The sequence below is a fragment of the Myotis lucifugus genome, unplaced genomic scaffold (assembly GCF_000147115.1).
Source record: "Myotis lucifugus unplaced genomic scaffold, Myoluc2.0 scaffold_0, whole genome shotgun sequence".
Taxonomy (NCBI): Eukaryota; Metazoa; Chordata; class Mammalia; order Chiroptera; family Vespertilionidae; genus Myotis; species Myotis lucifugus.
The window spans coordinates 53517207-53542880 of NW_005871048.1; the positions used below are offsets into that span (position 1 = coordinate 53517207).

A 25674-nucleotide genomic window follows, 5' to 3' on the forward strand; every position below is an offset into this window, starting at 1 on the left:
TCAGAAAGAGGGCAGCATTCCAGCTGACTCCCAGGACCACACTGTCCCCTAGCTTGGGGATAAAAGGCATTTTCCCAGGACATGGGATTGTCATAGCAAAAACCAGGGGAAAGTTTCTGTGCAAACCAGGATGAGTGGTCACTAGTGAGGCAGGTTTCTGGTTTGGGCAGCTTGTGGGTGGTGAGACCTGGAATGCCAGGAGCAGACTTAGCGGTGTGGGAAGGGATGCATTGAGGTTTAGGCATGATGTGAAATAACCAAGATAGAGACATCCTGCAGGCAATTGGTAGAAACTTGGGGCTCAGGAGAGAGGTGAAGGTGCAGACACAGACTTAGGAGACATTACCATGTAGGAGGACACAAGTTCACTCAGTGACCATGGGGGCTTCCTAGAAGAGGGTCATCGTGATGCTGCGTTTGCTTGCTGCAAACATCAGGGACCACCCGGGAGACGTCCTGTATGTCAATCTCCTGAGTTTCCCATCCTGCCCTGAAGAGTAAGACCTTCCTGAAGTCTCTGCTAAAGGCCTAAGGAAGGTGTGGTGCTGTATAGGGCAGGTTACAAGTACTAGGGGAAGACAAAGGTCCCCAGGGACACATGTGCCAGCGGTGAATAAACTCACCTGCCTGGCAAAGGTTAGGATCGTTTTTGTTAAGTGACTAACTTTGGTTGTATTGGTTTTTATCATGCAGCATTACAAAAATACACATATGTCTAAACAGGCTTGCAAAAACTGTCACCTTGGGTGAGTAATGATCTCTACTAGACGGAATAAGTCACTGAACACATTTCTAAAACGGCTTATCTATGTCCTAGGAGATTCTTATGTTTTAGATGATGGGCCCAACTTTTGTATTTTTAAAATATATATTTTATTGATTTTTTACAGAGAGGAAGGGAGAGGGATAGAGAGTTAGAAACATCGACGAGAGAGAAACATCAATCAGCTGCCTCCTGCACACCTCCTACTGGGAATGTGCCTGCAACCAAGGTACATGCCGTTGACCGGAATCGAACCTGGGACCCTTCAGTCCCCAGGCCGACGCTCTATCCAGTGAGCCAAACCGGCTAGGGCTAACTTTTGTATTTTTAAAAATGAATCTGGTTGCATCCTTATCATTATGTGTTAATTTTTTATAGAACCATATAAAATATGTTTTTTTAAATATTTCTTTTTGTTAGAGAAAACATTTTCCTACAGCTCTGGGATACAGGATATAAAAGCATATAAAAATCAGTAACAAATAACAGACTATGAAAAAGGAGCACCTGACAATTAAAAGTGGTCTGAATGATCACTATGAGCCTTCTCTGTAATTTATTAAGTCTTTGTAGATATACTAAATCATTAATAAAGCAGAAACGGAACAGTTCTGACATGTTTAATCTCCCATTATTCAAATGGATGGAATTTTCCCCCTGAAAGGCTTAAGAGGCAAATAGCTAATTTTTGTTTTTTTCTGGAAATTCCATTTTAGCACGACCTTGGGCTCATTCTGGAGTAAAAAATAAAAATCCACCCAGTCCAAGGACCTAAGTAACCTTCTGTGAAGATCTACTGGTTCCAATTTGGGTACTATCTGAATGGGGGGGGGGGGGGGGCGGGGGGGAGCCACTTCTAACAATTTTTTGATAAATGTATCTAATGATGACACTTTTGGGGTTGAAAAGGGTGCTAAAATATTCGTGTCTAAGAATATTTTGACTTTCCAAGACCAAGAGTCAGTAATAAAGTCTATAGATTATGGACAGGGACGAAGAATGCTAATTCCAGCTGGCAACTCTCTCCTTTCCATAGGCATATGGCTTAAAAAAAAAAATGCCCCAACGGCAATAGATCAAGTTTGTTTTTCCCCCACCATTTTCTTTATATTTTCTTGGATATATGACCTTGAGTGCAAAAGTCAGGTACTCTGATAGTTGTACTCTTCAAGTAGTCTAATGCAGAAATTCAATTTTATGTTATTTGCCTTTAATTAAGATGAGCAGAGGCCCGGCCAGAGTGGCTCAGTGGTTGCGTGTTGACCTATGAACAAAAAGGTCACGGTTTAATTCCGGGTGAGGGCACATGCCTGGTTTGTGGGCTCGATCCCCAGTGAGGGAGGCAGCCGATCGATGATTCCCCCTCATCATCATTGATGTTTCTATTTCTCTCTCCCTCTCCCTTCCTCTCTCTGAAATCAATAAAAAAAATATATTTTTTAAAAAGATGAGCAGAGGATGGTACTTTCTGAAAAGTTTGGTGTTTTTCTTTCTTTTAGGAACATTTCAAATTATTTTCACTTATCCTATAACAAATGAAAGCCTGCTCTTTAAATTGTATGAGAGTCGACCTTAAATTTTTGCTACCTTAAGCCTTCAAAATGATTAAAGATGTCAATACTCTCTAACTTATTTTTTTCATCTTAGGCTTTCTACATATTTACAATCTAATCATTGGGGGGAAATCCTATCATAATATAGTATATATTGATAAGGAATACACAGGTTCCAAAAACGTGTAGACACACTTTAACAGCTGATGGCTCCTTTGTTTCGCTTCGGTCAGACTAAGCTTTGAACAAAGGAAATTCATCCTAAAATGCTACTAGAAGTTTGAAAATGCAGTTGAAGTACAAACACTGCCTTTATAATTATTCAAAGTGTGGATACAAGGGTATGCCCCCCCCCAAAAAAATGTATACACATTTTAATAGCGAATAACTCATTAAATTTTCACATTTAACTGATCTGAAATAATGGGTGAAGCCAGACTAAGCTTTGAACAAAGAAAATTTATCTACTAGATTTTTTTAATGGGGATACATAAAAGATAAAGTTTATGGGACAAAACCGGCAACAGTTGACGAACTGAGGGCACACAAATACTGAAAGAAATGATTCTTGATGTTTGCGATTCCACTGCTCCATGTTATCAGCAGTGCCAGGACCAGAACAGGCATCAGTTTGAAAACAGGTGTTGACAAAAAATTATTCATTTCTGTAGATTCTTTTAAATTTTGAAAACGAACTGTCTTTATAATCGTTCAAAATGTGTATACATTTCTGGGGACACCCTGTATTATAACACAGGCGTTACCTGCTTTTTCTAAAGTTCATGTTATGACACTATGCTTTTACAAAAGGCCTACAGCAGACCTGTTTGCACTCATTGAAAGAAATCCAAAGAGAATTTTTGCTTTTATGAAAAAGAGCAAAAAGCGAAAATAGCGTCTAGTGCTTGTTTTCCAGGGGCGGTTACAGAGGCAGTGTGCACCCTGAGCAGCAAGAACGGCACTGCTTTTACTATGTTAATGCTATTTTAGATTTTGTGTGTTATTTGTATGATTTGGTAGGTTATTTTGGGGGCCAGGGAATGAAAAAAAAATATGTTTCCATATCAATTAATAGGAATTGCTACTTTGCTTTAGGCCATTTTGGCTTATAAAAGGTTTGTAGGAATACTAGAGGCCTGGTGCATGAAATTCGTGCACAGGTAGGGTCCCTCGGCCTGGCCAGCGATCAGGGCTGATAAGGGCCTTTCAGCTGCCAGCTGGGACCTTCCTTCCCCGGCTCCTGGCCAGAGCCTTCCTTCATTCCATGCCGCCCCCTGGTGATCAGTGCATGTCATAGTGAGCGATCAAACTCCTGGTCTCCCAGTCGAACTCCTGAGGGGACACTTTGCATATTAACCTTTTATATATATAGATTCTACTTTTGGATGGGGGAGGGACTGTATGTTTATTGACCTTAATTTTGGGGGAGGGGATTATAATATTTTCTTTGCCCTTCATCCCTTTTTTGGGGGAGCATAACTTGGTAGAAAAGTCATTGATAGAAACATTGATTTTTCTTCTAATCTGTTTACACATTCCATCCACAAAGATGCCTCCCTCTGTGCAAGGCTTTAAGACAATCACCCGGCTCCTCAAATGAAGGAATGTGGTCCATTAAGAGAGGGTTATTTTGATTATTCTCAACCCATTATACAGATTGGCTACAATTGCAGAAATATACATAAAACAGCCTTTAAATTACATTCATTCATAGGGTTCCACATCCCAACAAAGCTGAACTGGATACTTCCCTCTGGGCTCATTTTCCACCTTTCCAACTCTTTCTCCCATCTCTAGGGTGCCTCCTGAGTCAGAGAAGACACCAATGAGGAACCACTTAGGATCTTATAGCTTCATTAAGAATCCACAGGAGCCCTATCCAGTTTGGCTCAATGGTAGAGCATTGGTCTGCGGACTGAAGGGTCCCGGGTTCGATTCCGGTCGGGGGCATGTGCCCAGGTTTCGGGCTCAATCCCCAGTAGAGGGTGTGCAGAAGGCAGCTGATCAATGATTCTTTTTCATCATTGATGTTTCTATCTTTCTCTCCCTCTCCCTTCCTCTCTCTGAAATCAATAAAAATATATTTTAAAAAAAAGAATCCACAGGAGCTCTAGCTGGTTTGGCTCAGTGGACAGAGTGTTGACCTCTGGAGTGAAGGGTCCCGGGTTTGATTCCAGTCAAGGGCACATGCCCAGGTTGCGGGCTCGATCACCAGAAGGGGGCGTACAGGAGGCAGCGGATCAATGATTCTCTATCGTCACTGATGTTTCTATCTTTCTCTCCCTCTCCCTTCCTCTCTAAAATCAATAAAAATGTATTAAAAAAAAAAAAAAGAATCCACAGGAGTATCTGCCAAGAGGATTCTTGGAAAGAGCATGCTTAGCCTACAGAAATGTAACTTAACGAGAGAGAGCTGGATACAACAGGGGAGACCATTTGAGGCTAGAAGCATGCCCTTCAGAATATAGCACATCTGCTTTGCCTTTAGGTAGTAAGACCAGCCCTGACCATCACAGCTGGATATCATAGTTTCAGAGATGTTTGTGAAGTTCCTAAACTTCGCTGGAATTCGGCAGTGTAATAACACAATCCCATGAAAACGTCACTGGTTTTGAAGTGTTAAAAATAAAAGCAGATGCTTCCCTGCATGCTGGACATCCTTCCTGTGTAATACCGAGGCTTGGATATTTATGCTATCAACTGCCACCAGGAATTCTTGGCCTCGCAGTGGCAATTCTCCTGGTGACAGCAGTGATAAATAATGATGCAGTTCAAGTACTTCATCTGGGCCTCATATGACTCAAATTATTCCACAGAAGGCTTGCATTTTCCACTTAGAATCACTCAACTTGCTCTCTATTTAAGTGGGATGAAATGACTTGGACTTTTGGTTGTTATTGCTATGTCCGCTGATCATTTATCTTAATAAATGTGTTGGCTTCTAAATGCAAGTTCACCTTAGACATATTTTCTAAGCTTTAAAAAAGCAACTTCTAAAAAACATTACTTTTACAATTCAGGTTCTGCAATCAAACCAAACCTTACCTTTGCCAGGCAGTCGCTTGATTGGAAGTCCGTTTTCCCTGATTTTGAGAAGTGGCATTTATCATTGCTTGTGGGCAGAGGAGTGTCTGTCTTTGGAACTCTAGGCTCTGTCCCTCTGTCCACTTCAGACCCGTCTAGATGGGATGCAGCCACTTCCTTGAGAGAGTCTGGGCCATTTTCTAGCTGAAAGGCATGGCCATTTCCAAGTTCTGGGTCTGGGCCATTGTCCAGCTCAGAGATGGGGCCATTGTCCAGCTCACAGCCAGTGTGGCTCTTGGATTCTTCAGTGGCCTTGTGGATAGAAGGCCTGGAAATGACTCCAAACTTTCTTGTTCTTTTCCCCTTTTTCACGGTTCGGTCACCCAGCTCCAAGGTCGGTGTCTGTCCTGGCTCCGAGCTGTTGCCACTGTTGCTGCTGTAAGGAGAATGGACCTTGTGCTTGAAGCGGCGCAGCATGATCAGGTAGAGAAAGCCGCCATTCCAGCACTGCTCAGCCAGGTAACTGCCGCAAACACAAACAAAGGAGCGGTTAGGATCCTCCAAGCGGCCCTCTCCACAATGCAGTGGTGGGCACACTCAGTGCCCCACACAGGACCCATGCGATTAAGCAGATGGAGACTTAACACTCGTTTCATTCTTTTAATCTATATAATTGTGGATGCTAAAAAGGACTCCAAAACAAAGCAGGAAAACCAAGTGAACTAGAACTTACTAATGAAAGTACCCTAGGATAGGTAATCAGAGAAGGATGTTCCTATTAACAGAGCCAATCCTAACACACCATTAAATTAAAAAGGAATCCTCCACTCAGCAATTTCTTGCATCAGAATTATCCCAGCCGCCCATTCATACGGTTCTGATGTAGTAACACTGCAAGCTCCCAGGGTAAAATAGATTGGGGGAAATGCAAAGCTCTGCTCTTACGATCAAAAAATCAACAGCACAGCAACAGGAACCTCTGCCTCACAGCAGTTAAAGGAAAAAGAAGGCGGGAGGTGGAGTGGTGTTGGCTGGTATCAAGATGCAACTGGCAATAAGCACTGGCATGTGTGTCCCGCATTAAAGGGGTGTCAGCTCGTTTCTTGGTAATGTTCTAGTCTGGACTGTCCACAGCACACGTGGGCCATCGCTCCCAGTCCGGGCATCGCATGAAAAGGAACACTGATAAAGTGGACAGCACAGACCCAGGGACCAGGACAGAAAGGCTGTGCAAACTGTGTGAACCAGAAATAGTGGGAGGAAAGAGGGACCCTCAGCTTGAAGCAAAGAAGGACCAGCTCAGTTGCTTTTTCATGTATTTCAGGGCTGCCAAACACAGAGAAGCAGGAAATAATATAAACGAGACGAAGCGTATGAAGCCCGACACACAATACTACTCCAGATCTTAACAATAACAAGAAAACAGAACATCAGATGAGATGAGTAATTAGCGGTGATCACACCAAGTCATTGAAGCTTCAGCAAAGAAAATACTTGCTCAAAGTCAGGAAACCAGGCTGGGCTGGACCCTCCACCCGTGCCATCCAAGATAAGGAAGCATGAACCCCAGATGAACCCAGGGACATGCCTTCGCCACTGGAACCTTGCCACATTCTACACATCACTGGTTCCCAAGCAAACAATGTCAACAGCCAACTCCTTAACGAGTCAGACCTGCTGCTGGTCTTCATGCGCCCACCAAGGAAAGGCCTTCATCTCCAATCAGTGAAAAACAGAACTTTCCCAAGTATACCAACCCAGCTACACGCCTTCTAGGCCTGAAATCAGCCCTGTGAGCTAGGGCAGTTAGTGCATGGGGAGGGGGACAGGTGGTAAGGAAAGATAACCAGCTGTGTTTAAAATGGCCGGAGGCATATATTTCCCATACCTAATGCAATGACAGTGACACCTAACTGAAGAAGAGAATAATTCTGAATTTGCCATGGAGTAAAATGAACAAAACAGAAGGGCCTTTAAACATCAACCAAAGCTAATAGAAACTCTCTTTGATCCTAGGCTATAAACCATGGCAATGAACTTACACATAAAACCCAGGTAGATAAAGGATATCATACAAGACTCAGACTGTTCTGTGACATACAGTGGGAGGAAGAGGTATAAAGACCAGTCCACTGGAGTTTAGTAATGAAAATGAAACCTGGTTTTCAGCATAAATTTTCTAAATAAAATTGTCGTGGTCTCTTTTCTCACATTAGAAAAAATTCTTGTAAAGTTATAAAATCCTAACAGCGGTTGGCCAGGTTGTAAGGGTTTCTTTGAGCAAACCACTACTATGAATACAATGCATATACTGTACTCAGATGTTATGGAAAAACAGATGTTATGCAGTAGTAAAAACAGGACCAGGTTGAGAATTAGATGTCCAAAGTCCTGCCTTTGGCCCAACCGTGTAAAACAATGGTAACTTCCCCCAATTTTTATCAACTGATGAATATATACACAAAATGTGGTACATCCATATAATGGAATATTACTTGGCGATAAAAAGTAAGAAGTATATGCTACAACTTAGGTGAAGCTTGGAAACATGCTGAGTGAAAGATGCCAGACCACCTATATGATTCCACTAATTGCCCATGTCCAGAATAGGCAAACCCATTAAGATGGAAAGTAGATTAGTGGTTGCCAGGAACTAGGGGGAGGGGAAATTGGGACTGACTGCTAATAGGCACAGGGTTGTTTTTTTCTGGGGGGGGGGGGGGGATAATGGGAATGTTCTGGAATTAGGTAGTGGTGAATTAGATATATCCACTTTAAATAAAGTGGAATTAGATATATCCACTTTAAAATGGCGAATTTTGTATCATTTAAATTATGTTTCAATTAAGAAAACAATAGCAAATAAAATAATATTGGCCAAGTTTTGAGTTCACTTTTGAGTAGGTAAGCCCTAAGAACTGTTTACAGAAGAAGAACCTGAGGCTCAGAAATATTGATTCACTTGCCCAGGTTCCCATGACTGCTAAGTGGGAGACCCAGGCCTGTCCGATTCCCAAGCCCGTGTTATGTTTGCTGTGCAATTCTGCTTCTTCCATTGTTACCTTCCCGGGCGCTGCAGTCGCCTCATCTGTAAAATGAGGCATTACAATGGGTCATCGAAGTTACTTTCACGTTCTAACAACTGTGGACGCTACTGTCCCAGGAAGAGTTCTGGGGGTTAAAGGAACAAGCCTCCTAATAATCCCGCACATGCCAAGGACAAAAACACCACCCTGGAAAAACAGAAATGTTCTTCTTACATCCAAGTTGTCTAGGCCTCCTGGACATTTCCCAACAAACTGAGAGAGATTTCACCTGAGGTGGGGCGGGGGGGAGGAAGCAGAGTGGTGGGCAATTCCTTTAAAATTGTTTCTGGGACTCCACCTTTTATACCGAAACTCTGAACAACTTGGTGGGTTGTACATAGGGACCTTCTTTTCAGCATCCAAAAGTCTGGCCCATTGACTCAGAGTATCTTTCCCATCTCTACTCTGCGGAAGCTCTACGAACCTTGGACGGTTCCATGACAGAGTATTTTATTCCTTCTGCAGAGTCCACACTCAGCAACATTACAAAGCAAGAGGAGTTTATCTGTAGTTCAGCACCACCTCCCTGTCCTCTCCTGGCTTCCTAGCAATAAATAAGACCCTGACACCTTCAGGGAACTGTATGACAGGTTGTTTTATTTCTTCCTGGACACAGAATTTTCTAAGGTCACCCCAAAGACAAAGTGTAGTGAATGAATTATGGGCACTCTAGCAAGTTGGTCAGAAAGAGACTTTTAGGCAGAGGGTCATTTTCTTACAATTGTTTGAGAATCACCTTAAATATGATGCCCCCACATTCCCTATTTCCTAACATTTCCAGCACCTTCCTGGCTAATTCATACTTCCACATCCCCTTTTCTGTTCAGGAGGATTCTTAGCCACTAGTAGAATCTGTAAACTTCCAAGTCAACCTTTGAGAAAGAAGAAATGGAATACAATCACATGACTTAGAAATAGTCTTGCTCAGGCCAGTATGGCTCAGTGGTAGAAACATATCCAGAAATGAGATCCCGAATTCTAGCTTAGAACCTTGCCCCTGGAATGTGTGTGGTTCTTCATTTCACTCTACCTTTGCAGGCGTCTTTTCGGAACAGATCCCTTCCCTCTCCCTTCCCCTAAAAAAGTGCTTTATACAAAGAAAGTTTTGAGTACCTCCTCTGTTTCTTGAAGCTCTGTCATAATTCCAGAGTCTGGGCTCTCCAGAGATTGGCAGGTGAGATTGGTGCTTGGAAAAGCTGAAGTCTGGAGTTTGAAGAACATGAAAATGGGGAGGTAGGAGGCAAGAGAGGGAGGTATTGGAAGGCCAAAGACACGCATTATTTATCCATGCCCTGATTCCATCAAAAGAGGGTTTGAGGGAGCTATAAAAGTTTGATATCCTGGACTCTTGGAAGGAGCAATCTCCAGGTGTCTTTGAAAACCATTTTGGGCATTCAGCCCTCGATTCCTGATGCCTGGCACACAGTGTGAACCCACAAAGGGGTGCTGCCAAGCTGAACCACGAGTGTCTATCTGTGTGTAATTGAGAGTAACCTGGCACCATCACCGGGCACTGGCCTGTACCACAATGCCACGAAAACATGGTAAAACTCAGAGAACACATGAAAGAATTCTGAACTCGGACTTTTCACCAGAGCAGACATTCATCTGACTATGCCAGGTTCCCAGGGGACAGCAGGAGAATGAACACTGACTACAAGAAGATGTTTATAGACAACAATTATGACAGAGCCTGGGTTTTATGGAATGGAACCAGCTGCTCACAGCACCTGGTCTAACACACAGGACAAATGGAGATCAATTTTTCTTGCCTGAGAAGTAATGGGAGGCTGAAAAGCTGTTTGTGGTCCTCTGAAAACCTGCTAAGCCTAATTAATCCAGAGGGCTGTCTGAGGTGGTGTGTGAATCTGTTGGTTCCCAGAGAACAATGGTTTGAGAGGAAGTGTTAAATACATAGAGATTACTTTCCCAGTGAAGTCTTGGCTGGGAAACAGAGGAAGGCAAGTATGGACAGCTCTATAAGAGAGGATGATCATTATTTCCTGGAGTCATTTAGTAACCACGTTCCCCCAGGGCAGTCTCTCTCAGGTGTTGCAGGTGTTGCCTCCCAGCTATGTTGAATCTGGGGCATACTTCTCCCAGATTCCATAACCTTCCTTAGTAAGAGCCAAAGACTCTGAAAGTGGTGCTGATAAGAGTGAATGATATCCTTGGTGCTCATAAGGCCTTTTCTGAAAATCAGTCAATGTACTCCTTTCCTAGAGCAGTGAGGGAGAAAGTCAGCCCTCATCAGATATTGGAAGATGGGCTCAGGCACCAGTGAGGCTTTGAAACTGGATCAGTCAAGGCTTCGAATAGAAATAAACTGGAACAGTGTTCCAACTGCTGCTTGCGGGAGGGCTACTGATGAAGCCAATTTTTACCACTTCTCACCTCCTCTATTTAGCATGAATGGTTGGGGTTCAGCAACTCTTTCCATCTCTCCCTTATCTGGAGTCCAGAGTAAAGAATATAAATAAATCAGTATGTTTTCTTTATTATAAAATATGTATTATTTTTGCCATAAAATTGAGAGGGGGGAACACAAGTTGAGAGTGAAGAACCAGAGTAACTATTTATTTGATTTTCTCCCCTGACCTATCTATAATAATAAAAGGGTAATATGCTAATTAGACCGAACATCCTTCTGGGCATCATTCCAGATGAAGCGGGGGCCAGAGCAAAGCAGCCTGGGTCCTGGGTGCCTGGTGTCAGTGGCGGCAACCAGAGAGAAGCATTCCAGGTCCCAGGTGCCAGAGGGAAGCCGGTGCCGGCAGCCAGGGGAAGGAAGGTCTATTCTTGCACAAATTTTTGTGCATCGGGCCTCTAGTCTATAATAATCTATAATAATAAAAGCATAATATGCAAATCGACCAAACAGCAGAATGACTGTCCAGATGACCTTCTGGATGACCACGCTATGACACGCACTGGCGCCAGGCCAGCCAAGGAGGGTGCGATGCAATTGGTCGGGGGGGCCCCGGCCATCGCCCCATGATAGCCCCACCGAGGGAGGCCCAGGCCACCAGCCAGCAATGTGATGGGTATGCAGGGCCAGCCAGCAATTGCCCTGTAGAGGGAGGCCCTGGCCAGCCAAGCAATCGCACCCCATGCCTGTCACCTGCAGAGGGAAGCAACTGGTGGCGGGGGTGGGGGGACAGTGCTGCACAGATGGCAAGCAGTGGCAGTGGCGGGGGTGGGGCCAGCTGCTGGCAGCCAGGGGAAGGAAAGCCCCGATAGACCCTGATCGCCGGCCAGGCCTAGGGAACCTACCCAAGGGGTCCCGGATTGTGAGAGGGCTCAGGCCAGGCTGAGGGACACCCCCCCAACACACACGAATTTTGTGCACCAGGTCTCTGGTAGTACAATATTAGCCTTTCAAACCCAAACCAAAATACCAGCTACCAAAACTTGTTGCCATCACCACACAACAGTGAAATTTAAATCATACCCACATATACACCAGCTCAGAGGTCCACGTTGCCCTCAGGGAGATGGAGCTTGGGGAAAATAGCGAGTACAAATAACACTAATACTCTGGCCACTGCTATTTCCATGAATAATAAGCTGTCTTTTCATCTCTGACCCAAGAATAGTGTGTCTTCTGCCGACATCCATGAAACCATGGCAGGCTAAGCTGTTAGCTTACTAGTAAAATCACAGTTCTTGACATATATAGCAGGACAATACACAGAACTGGTTTATAATTGGTCTTGTTCCCCAAAATCAAACTTATAAAAAAGAGCTCAATGATATATCGTTCTTGACACTAGTCACTTTTAAATAAGTATCACTTTGCACCCTAAATCAAACCAATACTGAAAATAAATCTTTAAACAGAGGAATGAAGTGAAGAGGATTAAGAAAGAAGGTGGGTGCTCTACCCTTCGATTCCACAAACACTGATCGAATTCAGTGTGTCAGCCTCGCAGGCAGCAGCTACATTTGTGTCCATCAGCACTAAGTGTACACCCCTCTGGCCTGTCCCTGCTCAGATTCCATCTCTTGTGACCACAGGCTGCGCTATCTGTTCTGTGCTGAAGCAGAGCTCTCTCTCTCTGTTTCCTGCTTCTGGATGTAAAGGGGTGGAGGTGCGGGGAGAACACTGCAGAAAAGCAATGGATAATAAGCACCTACATCATATAACCAATGAAAACATTATTTTGATTTCCATGCAACGAAATGTCACTGATTTTCATGTTTATCTTGAAAGCTCACCTCTCAAACTAACAAGACTGGCTTGGATTCCCAGCTCTCGTCGCAGAGAATCGCCACTCTAGGATGCACTGTGCACGTTCAACTCCAGGACAGCTTCACAGGAAGGAAACAGAATATCCTGGAGCAGTAAGTTCACATGAACTTTCACTTTTCCTCAAAGGTTTCCGGCACCTCATTTCTGCATCAATCAATAAAAGCTTTTCTAACAGCACCCACATCCCTTTTGGAAGCAGGAATTCAGAAGCTAAATTAAGTAAAAATGACTAATCAACAATGAAAACGGACCTCGTAAAACACACTGTGGAGATACTGGCCCTTGAAAGAGAACTCCAAGCTTCTACTTGGAAATGACTGCACTTCTTTATTAAATTGCTTGCGAGAGAAGCAGGGTTTTTAATAACAATATGAGATCAACCTGCAGCCCATACAGAATCAAGTTAGAACTCCAGCCACATGGATTTGCTAACTCATCCTGGTGACGGTCACGTTTTCCCAGGGGAGCGAAGGGAGAGCTGGTCAAGTCAGACTCCTCGGTACACGAGTGAGTCAATCTCACCTCACCGGGGAAATGATGAGCACCAGACTGTACCTGGGAACTCGTTTCACTTTTTTTCTCATGACATAATTCTATTTTCTTGTTTATACAATTACTACTTAGTCTTTTCCAATCCATTCATTCACTGATTCACTCAACAAATCGTTACTGAATACCTACTACATGGCAAACACTGTTTTAGGCACTTGGGGTGCAGCACTGAGCAAAACGGCTCCTGTCCCTGTGGAGCTTGCAATCTAGCAGGGGAGACAGACAGTACGCAGCAGACCTGCTAAAATAAGCATCTGACTCTACAGTGCGTCAGAGGGCGAGACGTGCTGTGGAAAACAGAACACCTTGAACAGGAGAGAGAGGACTGAGCATGCCAGGAGCTGGAAGAGTCAGGCGGACTCTGAAACACTGTGGCAAAGGCAGCAGCCCCGGGAGAGTGCCTGGAGCAGACACTTGAAGATGAAAGAGTTGGCCATGCAGCCGCCTGGAGGAACGTTCCAGACGGAGGGAAAGCCAGTGCAAAAGTGGTCCATTGGAAGCCGGTCCGTGTCTAGTGTGTTTGAGGAAAATCAAGGAGGCCTTTGTGGCTGCAGGGGAGTGAAGCAAGGAGGGGAGGAAGATCGGAGAGGTAACAGAGACCAGTATATTGCAAGGTCCCATTAGCTGTTCCAAGACTTTTGTGCAAAATGGGAGCTGTTTAGTTTTGAGCAGAGGAGTAATGTGATAGACAGTATGTTTTGAAACAACCCTTATGTTCTGTGTTGAGAACTTGGCAAGAGTAGATGGAGGGAGACCAGAGAGACCATCATGTTCGGAAATTCCAGGGAGACACAGCTCAGGTGGAGCAGCAGTGGAGATGGTAAGAAATGGCCCGGATTGTGATCTGCTCTGAAGGTCAAGTCAACAACTCTTGCTTTTGGATCACATACAGGGTGTGAGAGAAAGGGAGAGGTCAAGGACGGTGTCCAGGTGTTTGGCTTCAGCAACTGGAAGGATGGGGTCCTATCACCTAGGCTAGTAGAGCATCTCATCCATCCCTACCCCTCACATTATTCCAGCAAATACCCCATTCCTTCCGGTTGAGGCTATGGATACCCAGGTAGCCCATCTACCTCCAAAGTTTCACATGTGACCCACTCGGCATTCTTTCCCAGTTGGTCTTCTTGATTCTTCCCACTGGTCCCCTATCATCGTAAACCAATGGCTTCAAAAGGAAATCTTTCCTCATTAACATCAACCAGGCAACGGTTCCAAATACCAAGTTAAAGTAATAGTGTAATGTAATATGTACTATATGCTAATATATTCAAGGCTCTGTGCATTCATATCAACTGCATTTAATTTTTTATTTTCTCCATGTTGTTTCTGTCTAAAACAGAATACTTGGGGTCTGCTGGACCCAAAGTCTGTTCTGTACTTTGCATGGATCGATGCTAATGAAGCTCCATTCCTCCCCTATGTCCTGCCCCTGGCCGGCCAAAGACACTGACTTCATATCACAGAGCTCTTTGCTATGACTTGCCTGAGGCTGAAAAAAGGCCAGGTCCGAGAAACAAAAAGCCCAGGTCAGCCCACCACCCGTGCCTGATATTCTGCTGTCCAGTCCTCCCAGGTACATTTCCTAAAGCAATGCCTGTGCTTTCCCACAAATGGCGTTGCCCTTGTCCTCCCTGTGGGAGAGGGTACTATCAATGCTCAAGTATAACTGAAGGCAGACCACATCCCACAGATTATGCTCAATTTGGTTTCTAACCTCAGGGCCACCAAGCCCTGAAAAATGTGTCAAAATGTCTCAGACTGCCCTAGCCGGCTTGGCTCAGTGGATAAGCATTGGCCTGTGGACTATAGAGTCCCGGGTTCGATTCCAGTCAAGGGCACATGTCCGGGTTGCGGACTCAATCCCTAGTAGGGGGCTTGCAGGAGGCAGCCAATCAATGATTCTCATCATTGATGTTTCTCTCTTTCCCTCTCCCTTCCTCTCTGAAATAAGTAAAAATATATTAAAAAAAAAAAAAAGTCTCAGACCCAGGGACTGAGTTCCACATGGCCCCTGCCACACCGCCTGGTTTCCCCACAGTGAAAGCTGCTGGAAACTATGGGAGTTAACACACACTCTCTCCCTTCCTGCTCCCATTTTCCCCAAACCAGCCAAACCTGAGAGCTCACAACCAGCCAGCAATCCTCAAGCCCTCACACTGCACCATTCAAAAGGCGGCCACCTCCTTCCCTTTCCCAAGAGGGGCCTGTAAAGAAGGGAGACAGACTCCGGAGGGTCTGTGGCCCCCAGAACGCACAGGATGCTGCTCTCACACTAATTCAAACATCGATGAAATGTCTGTACCCTCCAGTTCCCTCCCCTTTCAAGTGAATCCAGCTCCGTCTTGAAGCAATTTCCCCAGCTCATTTCAATCCTTCCCGGTCTGGCCCATTGGCTTGGCCACAGCACGCCCCCACCTCGTGCCAAGCCTGGTTTCACTTATGTCAAAACAGCTTCCATCAAAATAGTGGGCTTCTTTTCTGAATTTCTTTCACTGTTTTGAAGTCAGCAGAGAAAAGATACTTAAGAAATTGCAAAATGACTACCTCCATCATTGTGTTCTGGCTAATGTCTAACACCGCTTTTCTCCCGAGTCTCTTCTGTACAGTGTACTGAGGATTTTTTAAAATCTGATTTTCCTTTTTCTTTCTTCTCAAAGGCTCTCTGGCAGGCATGGTTGGCTGAACAGGTTTCATAATCTGTCAAGGTTCATTTCTAAGTTGTGCAACCTTCCTCTCCCAGCAAAGGGTGCTCCCTAAGAAGCTGGCTCTGTGGGATGTTGTCCCTGTGTTCATCCATCTGCCTGATGCTCTAGGATTCTCATTGGTTTGGAGAACTTCAATTACAAGAAAGCCAGATCAACAGAACTCCAGCCTAGGAAAACAGATGAGCCAAGTCCTTACAGATGTGGATAGAACACACTTTATATCTTGGCTTCTAATCAGTGTACTTTTCATGTGTCTGTTGACCAGTTGTGACTGTGACATCATCGAATATCTCTGTGACCCCTGGTTTAGTTATGTTCAGATGAGAAAAATGCAGAGGCATTTATTTGTCTTTATCTCCCGGGATGTTAAAAATAACTTCAAGCGAAGCATTAAAGAAACTGTAAATTATTGCATGCATAAGCATAAATGTTGATATGGAAATGCAAAGCCTGCTTTTAATGGTGTGTGTATATTAGAAGCTCCAAAAACTAACATGAGTTAAAATAGACAAGGGGGACAGGTACCAATATTGATTAAGCTGTAACTACATGCTGTGGACTGAGTTAACTGCGCACACACATCATCTCATTTCAATCTAAATCAACCCCATAAAATGTTGACATTACGATCCTTCTTTTAGAAATGCGATAACTACTAGTAAGGCTTAGTTAGAGAGATTAACTTGCCCAAGGTCACAGAGCTCCTATGGGTGGAGCTGGGATTGCAATTTCCACCTGCTTGTAAACAACCCTGGCAATGACCCTGGGACGCACTGTGGTCAAGTCCCGCCCTATTGTTTATTATGACCAGGTTTGGATCCAAAAGGGCTGCAACTTCTCACAGCCAAGAGGCCTCTCCCCACCTTAACACCACTTTAATGTGTGTTAACACCCAAAATATGTCCCACACCCATTAAAAAAATATAAGAGGGGGCCTTAGGGAAAACAAGAGGTATTTCAGACAGGCACAGAACATAGGTGAGTGTTTGGGAGGGGTGAGGTGGTTTCTAAGGGTGTGGGTGGAAGTGGCCAACTGCCCCATCCATCTCAGCTACGAGCTTGAGACAGCCCTCAACTCTGGAAAAGCAGAGGCAATGCTTGCTCAGATTCCCTAGAATCAGAGGACTAAGGTACCAACTTGGCCCCCAGCCCAGCCAAAGCCAAACAAAATGGCAACAGAAGATGTGCCCCTCCAAGGTTGGCCTTTCCCCTCAAGTGCACTCTCTCCTCCCTCACCGCATCCCACACGGTGCCCCAACTCCCAACCAGCGCTTCTCAGGCAGGGCTGTGCACGAGACACCTCTCCCTCCTCAATGAACCGCCTCTTCTGACCGCAGTCAGTCTGCACACCTTCTGGCTATAAGAGGTGTCTTAATAGGATACCCAGTGTTCCTGTGGATTCTTTTAGAACATAATGTGCTGCCAGGTGGCTATGGGCCAACACAAACCAGAATAGAGGAGAAGCAGTCAAACCCCTGGGGCTTAAGTACCATGTAGATGCCCCTTTAAGTAAGGACCTGATGTCCAGTGGTGAGGAGTTAGTAAGCCCATGGCCTCCAGCTGTGAGCCTCATCAGAACTTTCAAGTCAAGGTGGCGCTCTTCTGGAGTGATCCCTGGCCAATGGCGAACAAGACGGGGAGACTAGGCTGGCCATCCCACCTGGGGTAGGGGCACATCTCCTGTTAGCCATTTTGTTGGGGCAAGCTTTGCACCAGAGCTCCCTGTGGGGCTGCCCCACTTTATCAGGTCAGCAGCACAGAGTGCCAGCTCCCCCTGCCCCCTTTCCTTTCATAGGTGTTATCCTAACAGACGCTCTGCACTCTTAGCTCTAACGCAGATCTGGTTCCTGGAGGACCTCAGGTGAGAGAGGACAATATAATGAGAATAAAATATTTCCCAAAAGGAGATGATGGGAAATAATAGTAGCCAAAAAAAGGCCTGGCAGAAATGAATAGGACTCAGCTTCACTGGGCATAGCAGCAGCCGGCAGAGCATTCTTGAGAAGTCAAGTTGGATGAATGGTGTTCACAAGGAGTTCCTTTGAGTCTGTTGTCTGATAGCAGGAAAAACCAATAGCGAAGGCTCAGACTGGGACCCTCTCTACTCAATACCTAAACAGCTTCACCAAAAGTCTCCAAATATATTTGGATATCGTGATACTGAAGTGAGATTACTCTTGGTTCAGGTGTCAGCATTGTCACTTGGTCCCCTTGAGCAGGACACAACTTTAGACTAATCTCTTAGTCTCATGAACTAATGGGGTTGGGGAGGATTAAATTGGATAATGAACTAAGCAGGCTGTTTTGCTGGCTGGTTTCCTGTCTGGCACATGGTAATTGCCAATAAACGATCATTCCTTTCAACCCTTTGGAAATTTGCTGGGTAATCATAGGCCAGCTATTGTCCTGGATGGAATCCTGAGACGGCAAACTTATGGAACAGAGTGGTCAAAGCCGAGTCTGTGGTCAGAACGGGTCAAAGAGAGTCATGGTTAAGGCGGGAAAAAGGAATCTCTGGAAAAAGCAAGTTCAGGCAGAGAGTCAGAAACAGATTCGAAAACTAAAGATGTGGAGAGGTGGGGCAAATGTGCCTTCGACACAGCCTGGCCTGTCTGGCCCCTCTGAGGGTCTTGTGGCGCTGTGTGTGTGCGCCCATGTGTTGGAGGATCAGGCTAGTGTAGATATTCAGGAGAGAGAGGAGAGGAAAGGGGAGGGGAGGAGGGGAGGGGAGAGGGGAGGGGGGAGGAGAGGGAAGGAGGGAGGGGAGGGGAGGGGAGGGGAGGGAGCTGGGAATCAGGCTAGTGTGGACAACCAGCACAGTGTGTGTGTGCTGGAAGGTTAAGGTTAATGTAGTCGATCAGCACAGACTCTGACCAACGGCAGGCCTTATTGTCTGCTAGAGAGATAAGACAGATGTCTTTCAAAACACAGATCAGCAATGGCTTCCTGTTTCACCTCCATGTCCATCTGGCCAGGGTCGGACTCCCAGCTCCCAGAGCAATTACAAGCTTTCAGGCCTGCCCTGAACTCCGGATGGTCCCAGCGGTCCTGGAATGGCCCCAGAACTCAGGGTGGAGTCTGGGAGGCTGCCCATCCCACCAAGCTGTGACACGGGCTGACCCCTGAATATTTTGTAAAATATGTGCACTGCTCACACTGATATAAGCAACTGCCATGAATAAATCAGATGCACGTGTGTGCGAGGAGAGAGACTGCCTCTGCCAGCATCCACTTCTCCCTGACCTACCTTTCCTGCATTTATCCAAATATCTGGATGACAACCCTCCCTTTTGGCTCAGCTATTTCCTTGACAAGGGCGTCTTCCACTTTTCTGAGGCAGGGGTTTCCAAAGCCTGGTTGTTTTAACAGTAAATGTTCCAGCATATTACAGTGCCATGAGATGGTCAACATGATGATGTTTTTTAAATGTCTAGAGAGGGTCTCTGCAGACACACAATTTCAACTCCAGGGGAAAACCCTGCTGGCATGAGTAGTCGGCTCCTCTGCTTTTGCCAGCAGGTGTGGGCACTGGGGTCGCAAGCATGTTTTAGAATATTAGGAACTCACTTCCTTTCAGGAGTTCTCAACAGGAAATAGCTGGCAGACAGCACACACTAGACTTGGAACTCTCCTACTCAGAGCAAACGGAAAACATCCAAAAACAAAACCAGAGCCATGAGCTGCCTGGAAAAACAAACACCCCAAAAGGTCTTTCTTGAACTGCACACCAGGAAGAGTGTGATCTGGAAGGATCTGCAAACGGGGAGAAACAAGAGCACGGACCCGAGGACCTCCTCAAACCTCCTCCAACCTCTGGGGGGAGAGCACATGCGTTTTCCACGGTGGCACTGCTCCATTTAAACTCAAACATTTCTCACAGATACAGGGACATCTGAGCTCCCCGAGGTGGGTTGCAAACTGCACCCGTTTCCCCCCGGCTGGAGCTCTATGGGGACAGCAGCAGTCCTGGGTCAGGGGTTGGGCATCGAATTCTCCAGATACTGAAGGGCTGCATACGGGCTGCAGGAAAGACCCAGAACATGTGTTGTCAAGAACACAGCAACACCCTATTACTAGGGATTTTTGTTGCTCTTAACGAACACTTTGCATCCTGAGTTCTCTTCAGTGACTTCCTCCTAAGGAGACGTATTGCAGTCTTTTAAAAGGAGCTCCTTATGGCCTGCTGAGAGCATCAAGGTGAAATTTATTTATTACCTTCCTGGTCTAACTTCCTCAAAGGATTTATGTATTATTGCCACCACCTGCTCTCAAAAGGGCCTCCTCCCAGTACTTTGAGCAAAAGGAGAGGATCCCAGATAGGAGGTAAGGAGAAAAAGTTAAGTGTGAGGAAGCAGATCTGTTTCAATACAGCCGTTTCTTAAAGAGCCCGATTTAAATGACCAGGCACAAAGCATATCAGGTCCAGTTTCATTCAAAACATCCTAAAAATATATAAATAAATATGTGACTAAGTCCAAAGTGGCCTCTCACTTGGACCGTTTCAAATGGCTGACAAGTTGCAGCTCAAAGAGTCTACAGACCCCGTCTAAAGAAAACGTTGTTTTTCAAAGTTTAAATGACCCCCGGGGGCAGAGGTGAAGGACAGAAGGGTAGAAAGTAACTGGGAGGAAGAAGAAATAAGAAAAGTGAATTGTCGGATTTCATTCTTTTCTTAAATCCCAACAGGATCTAATTGAAGCTGCCTTTTAATGTCCTACCTTGGATTTCAGACAACACATAGATGTCCCTCAGACACCACTGAGCCCAGCCACAGACCTCTCTGCAGCTTCCACGGACAGATGTGGGGGCTGAAGAGAGACAGCACTCAACAGCCCCAGCACCCTCCCCCCGAAAGGGGAGGTCCCGGTGAGACATTCAATAGCAGATCAAGAAGGGAGTCAGTCAGTCTTGTGCCAAACAACATTTTTTTTCTGAAAATTAAGGAGATAATATAAAGAAATAGGTTCAAAAATTAAGTGCATGCCCTAGCTGGTTTGGCTCAGTGGACAGAGTGTTGGCCTGCGGACTGAAGGGTCCCAGGTTTGATTCCCGTCAAGGGCACATGTCCAGGTTGCAGGCTCGATCCCCAGTAGGGGGCATGCAGGAGGCAGTCAATCAATGATTCTCTCTCATCATTGATGTTTCTATCTCTCTCTCCCTCTCCCTCTCTGAAATCAATAAATATATATTTTTAAAAAATAGAGTGTAGGCATTGGGCTCAGTGCCGACAAAGTGGTAAAGAAGGCAGTTGGTCCCTGCACTCACGGGTTTCACAGTCAACTTGAAATTAATTTTAAAAATCAATGTCAATTACATAATTAATTATATAAATATTATTGAAATAAAATTTTATATAATAAAAATAGTAATACATAAAATGATATTAAAATTTACTAGGGATTGGGTAAATATTTAATAAAATAATAAATATGCTAATACATAAAAATGAAAATATGTAATATAAATTTTTTAAAATGATACTAAATTATATGAAAAATGTTCCAACAGAAGCATATGTTACTTCAGAAGCTTCTACAAGAGGAACTGGCCTAACCCTCATGCACTGTTGGTGGGCATGCAGATTAGTGTTGCCACTGTGGAAAGCAGTATGGGAGGTCCTCAAAAAATTAAAAATGGAATTGCTTTATTGCCCAGCCATTCCACTTCTGGGTATATATCCAAAGAAACCCAAAACAATAATTTGAAAGAATATATGCACCCCTGTGTTCAATGCTGCATTATTTACAATAGCCAATCTAGGGAAACAACCCAAGTGCCCATCAATAGATGAGTGGATAAAAAAAGGCCAGGAATTTGACATGGAAAGTCTCTGGGCTTAACAGTGAGTATCCCCCTAAAATTGATGTCTACCTAGAACCTCAGAATGCTACCTTATTTGGAAATAGGGTCTTTGCAGATGTAATAGGTTAAGGATTAAGATGAGATCAACTGGATTAGGGTGAATCCAAAATCCAATGAAAGTGTCCTTATAAGAGACAGAAAAAAACAGACAGAGGCCCACAGGAGAAGGTGATAGATGAAGGTAGAGACAGGAGTGATGTATCTACAAGACAAGAAATGCTGGGGATCACCCACAACAAGCTGAGAGAGGCACGGGACACCTCCCTCAGAAGGAACCAACTCTGCCTGCAACTTGATTTTGGACTACCAGCCTCCAGAAACATGAGAAAACACATTTCTGATGTTTTAAGCCAGGAGTGGGGAACGTATAGGTCATAGGTGGTATAACGCCTATGAAATCATTTGTCTGGCCCTGCCAAGGCATTAGGGATGAGTTAATTAAATGTTTAACCAAATATAGCAGGCTAATTTTTAAGTTGATAATTCTGTATGGCCTGTAAATGATGTTATAAATATCCAAATGGCCCTTGGCAGAAAAACGGTTTGCTATCCCTTTTTAAACCATTGAATTTGTGGTGCTGTGTTCTGGCAGCCCTAGGAAATGAATACAGCCACCTTCCCTCCCCTTAGCTCTTCCAAGACTTTTTGACTCTTTCACAATAAGATGCAATCTTGCAAAATCTCCAAGATCTGCTTAAAATAATTTAATGATATTTTGCATGATTACATAGGCAAGTGATTTTAAATAAATATATTATGTTGCTATCAAAGTACTTTAACACTATCCAGACGAATTTCCCAACCTCATAAGTGATGCACACAGTTCCATTTACTTCAGATTAATCCATTAGAACAAAGATGATGTACCGACTAATACATCATCCAAAAATATTTAAAATATGTATTTTAAAATACAGAGAAAAATTACCTTGTGATACCTTTGGAGTTAATAGAAAAAAAAAAAAACACAAACAAAACCCTGCCATCTTAATTCCTGGATGTTAAGAATTTTTGCATTTGAAGCATATAAAATGTCGTGTTGTGTTTTTAAAAGTATGATGTTTGGAATCTGGATGACAAGATGAGAGATTTGTAGCTGCAACTTTTAATAACTTCTCAAACAATACATTGCAGGGGTGACTACGTAGTCTTTGCTCCAATAAATAGCAGCTACTCTGGCTAGAACAAGACACAGCTGCTATTTATGGCTCTTGATTAGATGAGTGGGCTGAGATCTGAAGACCATCTTGAGAAGAACCACCCCGTCACGTTCCTCATTAATGTGAGTCACGAGTGTCCCCATACTTCTCGTCTTCATGACTCATTAAAGGCGCTGCAAACAAAGACATCCCCAGGCAGGGAAGGTGATTTTAGGGCAGAACCACTTGTGTGGCTAGAATTGCTCAGGGAGTCATGAGAACACCAAGTGTTTTCCTATTGTTCAGACCCGCTTGAGATTCTTAAACCATTTTGGAGGGAAAATGCTTAGCAATTATTTTATTTTCTGATTTTCAGCCACACATTTGAAGTTGACTCCATGACCACCTTTGACAACAGCAAAGGAGTTCCATGAACCAGGAACACCTTTGCCAGCTGTTGGAAACTCACAGGCCTGTGATGAGCGACCTCCTGCCTGCAGGTGGGATCTGGTGGTACAGGGAGCTTTATAGAGCTGGAACCACTGGTTGGTTATTTCCCCCTGGGTCAGAGCCAACAGCCATGTCAGCCTCTCTCCTCACTGAACACACTTCAGAGGATTTTTTAAAAAGCAAACAAACCCAATAAAGATGTCAACTTGTGTTATCCATGTTTCACACAGGTTTCTAAAGGACCCTAAAGTTTGGAACAAACTTAGTTTTCCTCTTAGTACTTGCTCCTATCATCTGACAGTTTATCAGGGCTCACGTTCTAACTTGGCGATAGCTCCTTCCTCTTCCCACAGCACTGGAGATGGATAGCCATCCTGTCAGCCCATACGGACAGACGTGTCACACAATAGGATAAAAGACTTCTAGACAGGTGGACAAACAAAATGAAACAGAAACTCATAGATACAGAGAACAAATTGACAGTTGCAGGAGGGAAAAGGGGTGGAGGGAAGGGGTGGAAAAGGGGAAGGGGATTAAGAAGTACAAACTTCCAGTTATAAAACAAATCACGGGGAAGCTTAGGGAATAGAGTTAATAACATGGTAATAACTATGTATGGTGACAGATGGTTACTAGATTTATTGTATGCCTTAGGTATACAAATATTGAATCACTGTGTTGTACACCTAAACCTAATATAGTACTGTATGTGAATTATAATTACAAATAAGTAGATTAAAAAAAAAAAAGACAAGTCATTTGCATTGCTCAGACCCCACCTAAAAATTCCTGTGAAGGAGGAGCCCCCATTCATACCTTCCCTAAGACATGCCCACATTTCTAATGGGTGCCTTCATCTAACAGGGCTATTTTCCCTATTTGCTACTCCGAACATCATTGTGTAAGGATTTACAGCCTCGTATGGAGGGGAGAGGTCAAGAGAGCAGTGCTTGGGAAAGTGAATCTGTGGAGGGATAAAGGCCCTCAGGACTGCGGGGTTAACATTAGACAGGACAGTTTAGTGCCCTGTTACTATTATTAACACTACCTCACTTCGGTATATGTCTTTACATCTCACGAGAGTCACTATTAGTAGAAGTATGACCACTATATGACCACTGCAAACTTGAGAGGTGGGGAAGGGAGATGTGACTGGCTCCAGTGTACAAGGGATAACATTTAGGAATGGAGATGAAGAAGCTTCAGGACCCATCTGGACTCCTTCCCCCACCCCCCCCCCCCCGTCCCCGCCCCAAACCATCGGAGAGGCAGGTCCTCTCTGGAAGTTCCACAGGATACAGGTCTTGGGCATCCTCCAGAACCTGGCCACAGACTGATCACACCTGACTTGGCACTTGGTGATTAGATTAGCCCAGTGGTTCTCAACCTTCTGGCCCTTTAAATACATGGTGACCCAACCATAAAATTATTTTCGTTGCTACTTCATAACTGTAATGTTGCTACTGTTATGAATCGTAATGTAAATATGTGATATGCAGGATGGTCTTAGGCGACCCCTGAGGAAGGGTCGTTCAACCGCCAAAGGGGTAGCGACCCACAGGTTGAGAACCGCTGGATTAGCCACTAGTGGTTTTCATGTGTATGCCATGCCAATCAACAAGACCGTGTGTACCTTAAAGCAGGTTCACAGTTCTTTTGCAATCCCTTGTCCCTGCCTCCCCCACGTTCTACCCCAGAGTGTAGCGTATTTCTAGCCAACAGTCACTATGCATTTATCAACAGAATGGAATCCTGATTTTCAAAACATAAGAGAATTTAAAAAAACAACACACATTTACACATGAAGCCACAATGTGAATCACTGTGAGGAAAGGGTTTAAAAGCAATAATAGCTACTATAATTTATATGTGTGTCTGTCATGGTCCACATGCTATGTTAACCACATAGAGAAAACTATGCAATTCGTGACTACATTCTTACAGAAAGCTCGTATGGTGAAGTCTATTGAGTAAACCGTGAAAATCACTCCTTCATACACTTTCAGCTTTTATCTGTGTGTTGTCTTCGGTAAGTTTACCGTCTCTTTTTCTCCTGACTTCCTGAATTTACAGTATTGGAGCTTCCCCACCCTAGATAATAGTCTGTTTTCTTTGAATACATTCACAGATTTCAGTTTTATGTTTAGCTCTTTATCCCACCCAAAATGTATTTATGTATTTAAGGGCAGGACCTAACTTTATATTCTTCTCTAAAAAGTTTTAGCTATTTTGATAAAATTTACTAAACAGACTGTCATTTATCCTCGTTTTGAAATGTCTCCTTTTCA

General features: G+C 44.3%; 1 protein-coding gene and 1 long non-coding RNA gene across 3 annotated transcripts in view; both read right to left on the reverse strand.

The window, feature by feature from the left end:
• Positions 1–25674, reverse strand: part of PDZD2 (PDZ domain containing 2) — a 227294-nt gene that overhangs the window by 73695 nt on the left and 127925 nt on the right. Inside the window, 1 exon segment of the mRNA XM_006081480.3 lies at positions 5362–5863. Within this exon segment, the coding sequence (XP_006081542.2) occupies positions 5362–5863 (502 nt within the window).
• The window catches only part of LOC106696597, a 67951-nt gene continuing 65163 nt past the window's right edge, over positions 22887–25674 (reverse strand). For both annotated transcript variants that reach the window (XR_001347542.2, XR_002828693.1), the window contains exon 2: positions 22887–23130. This is a non-coding gene — a long non-coding RNA (uncharacterized LOC106696597). The remainder of the gene's footprint in view (positions 23131–25674) is intronic.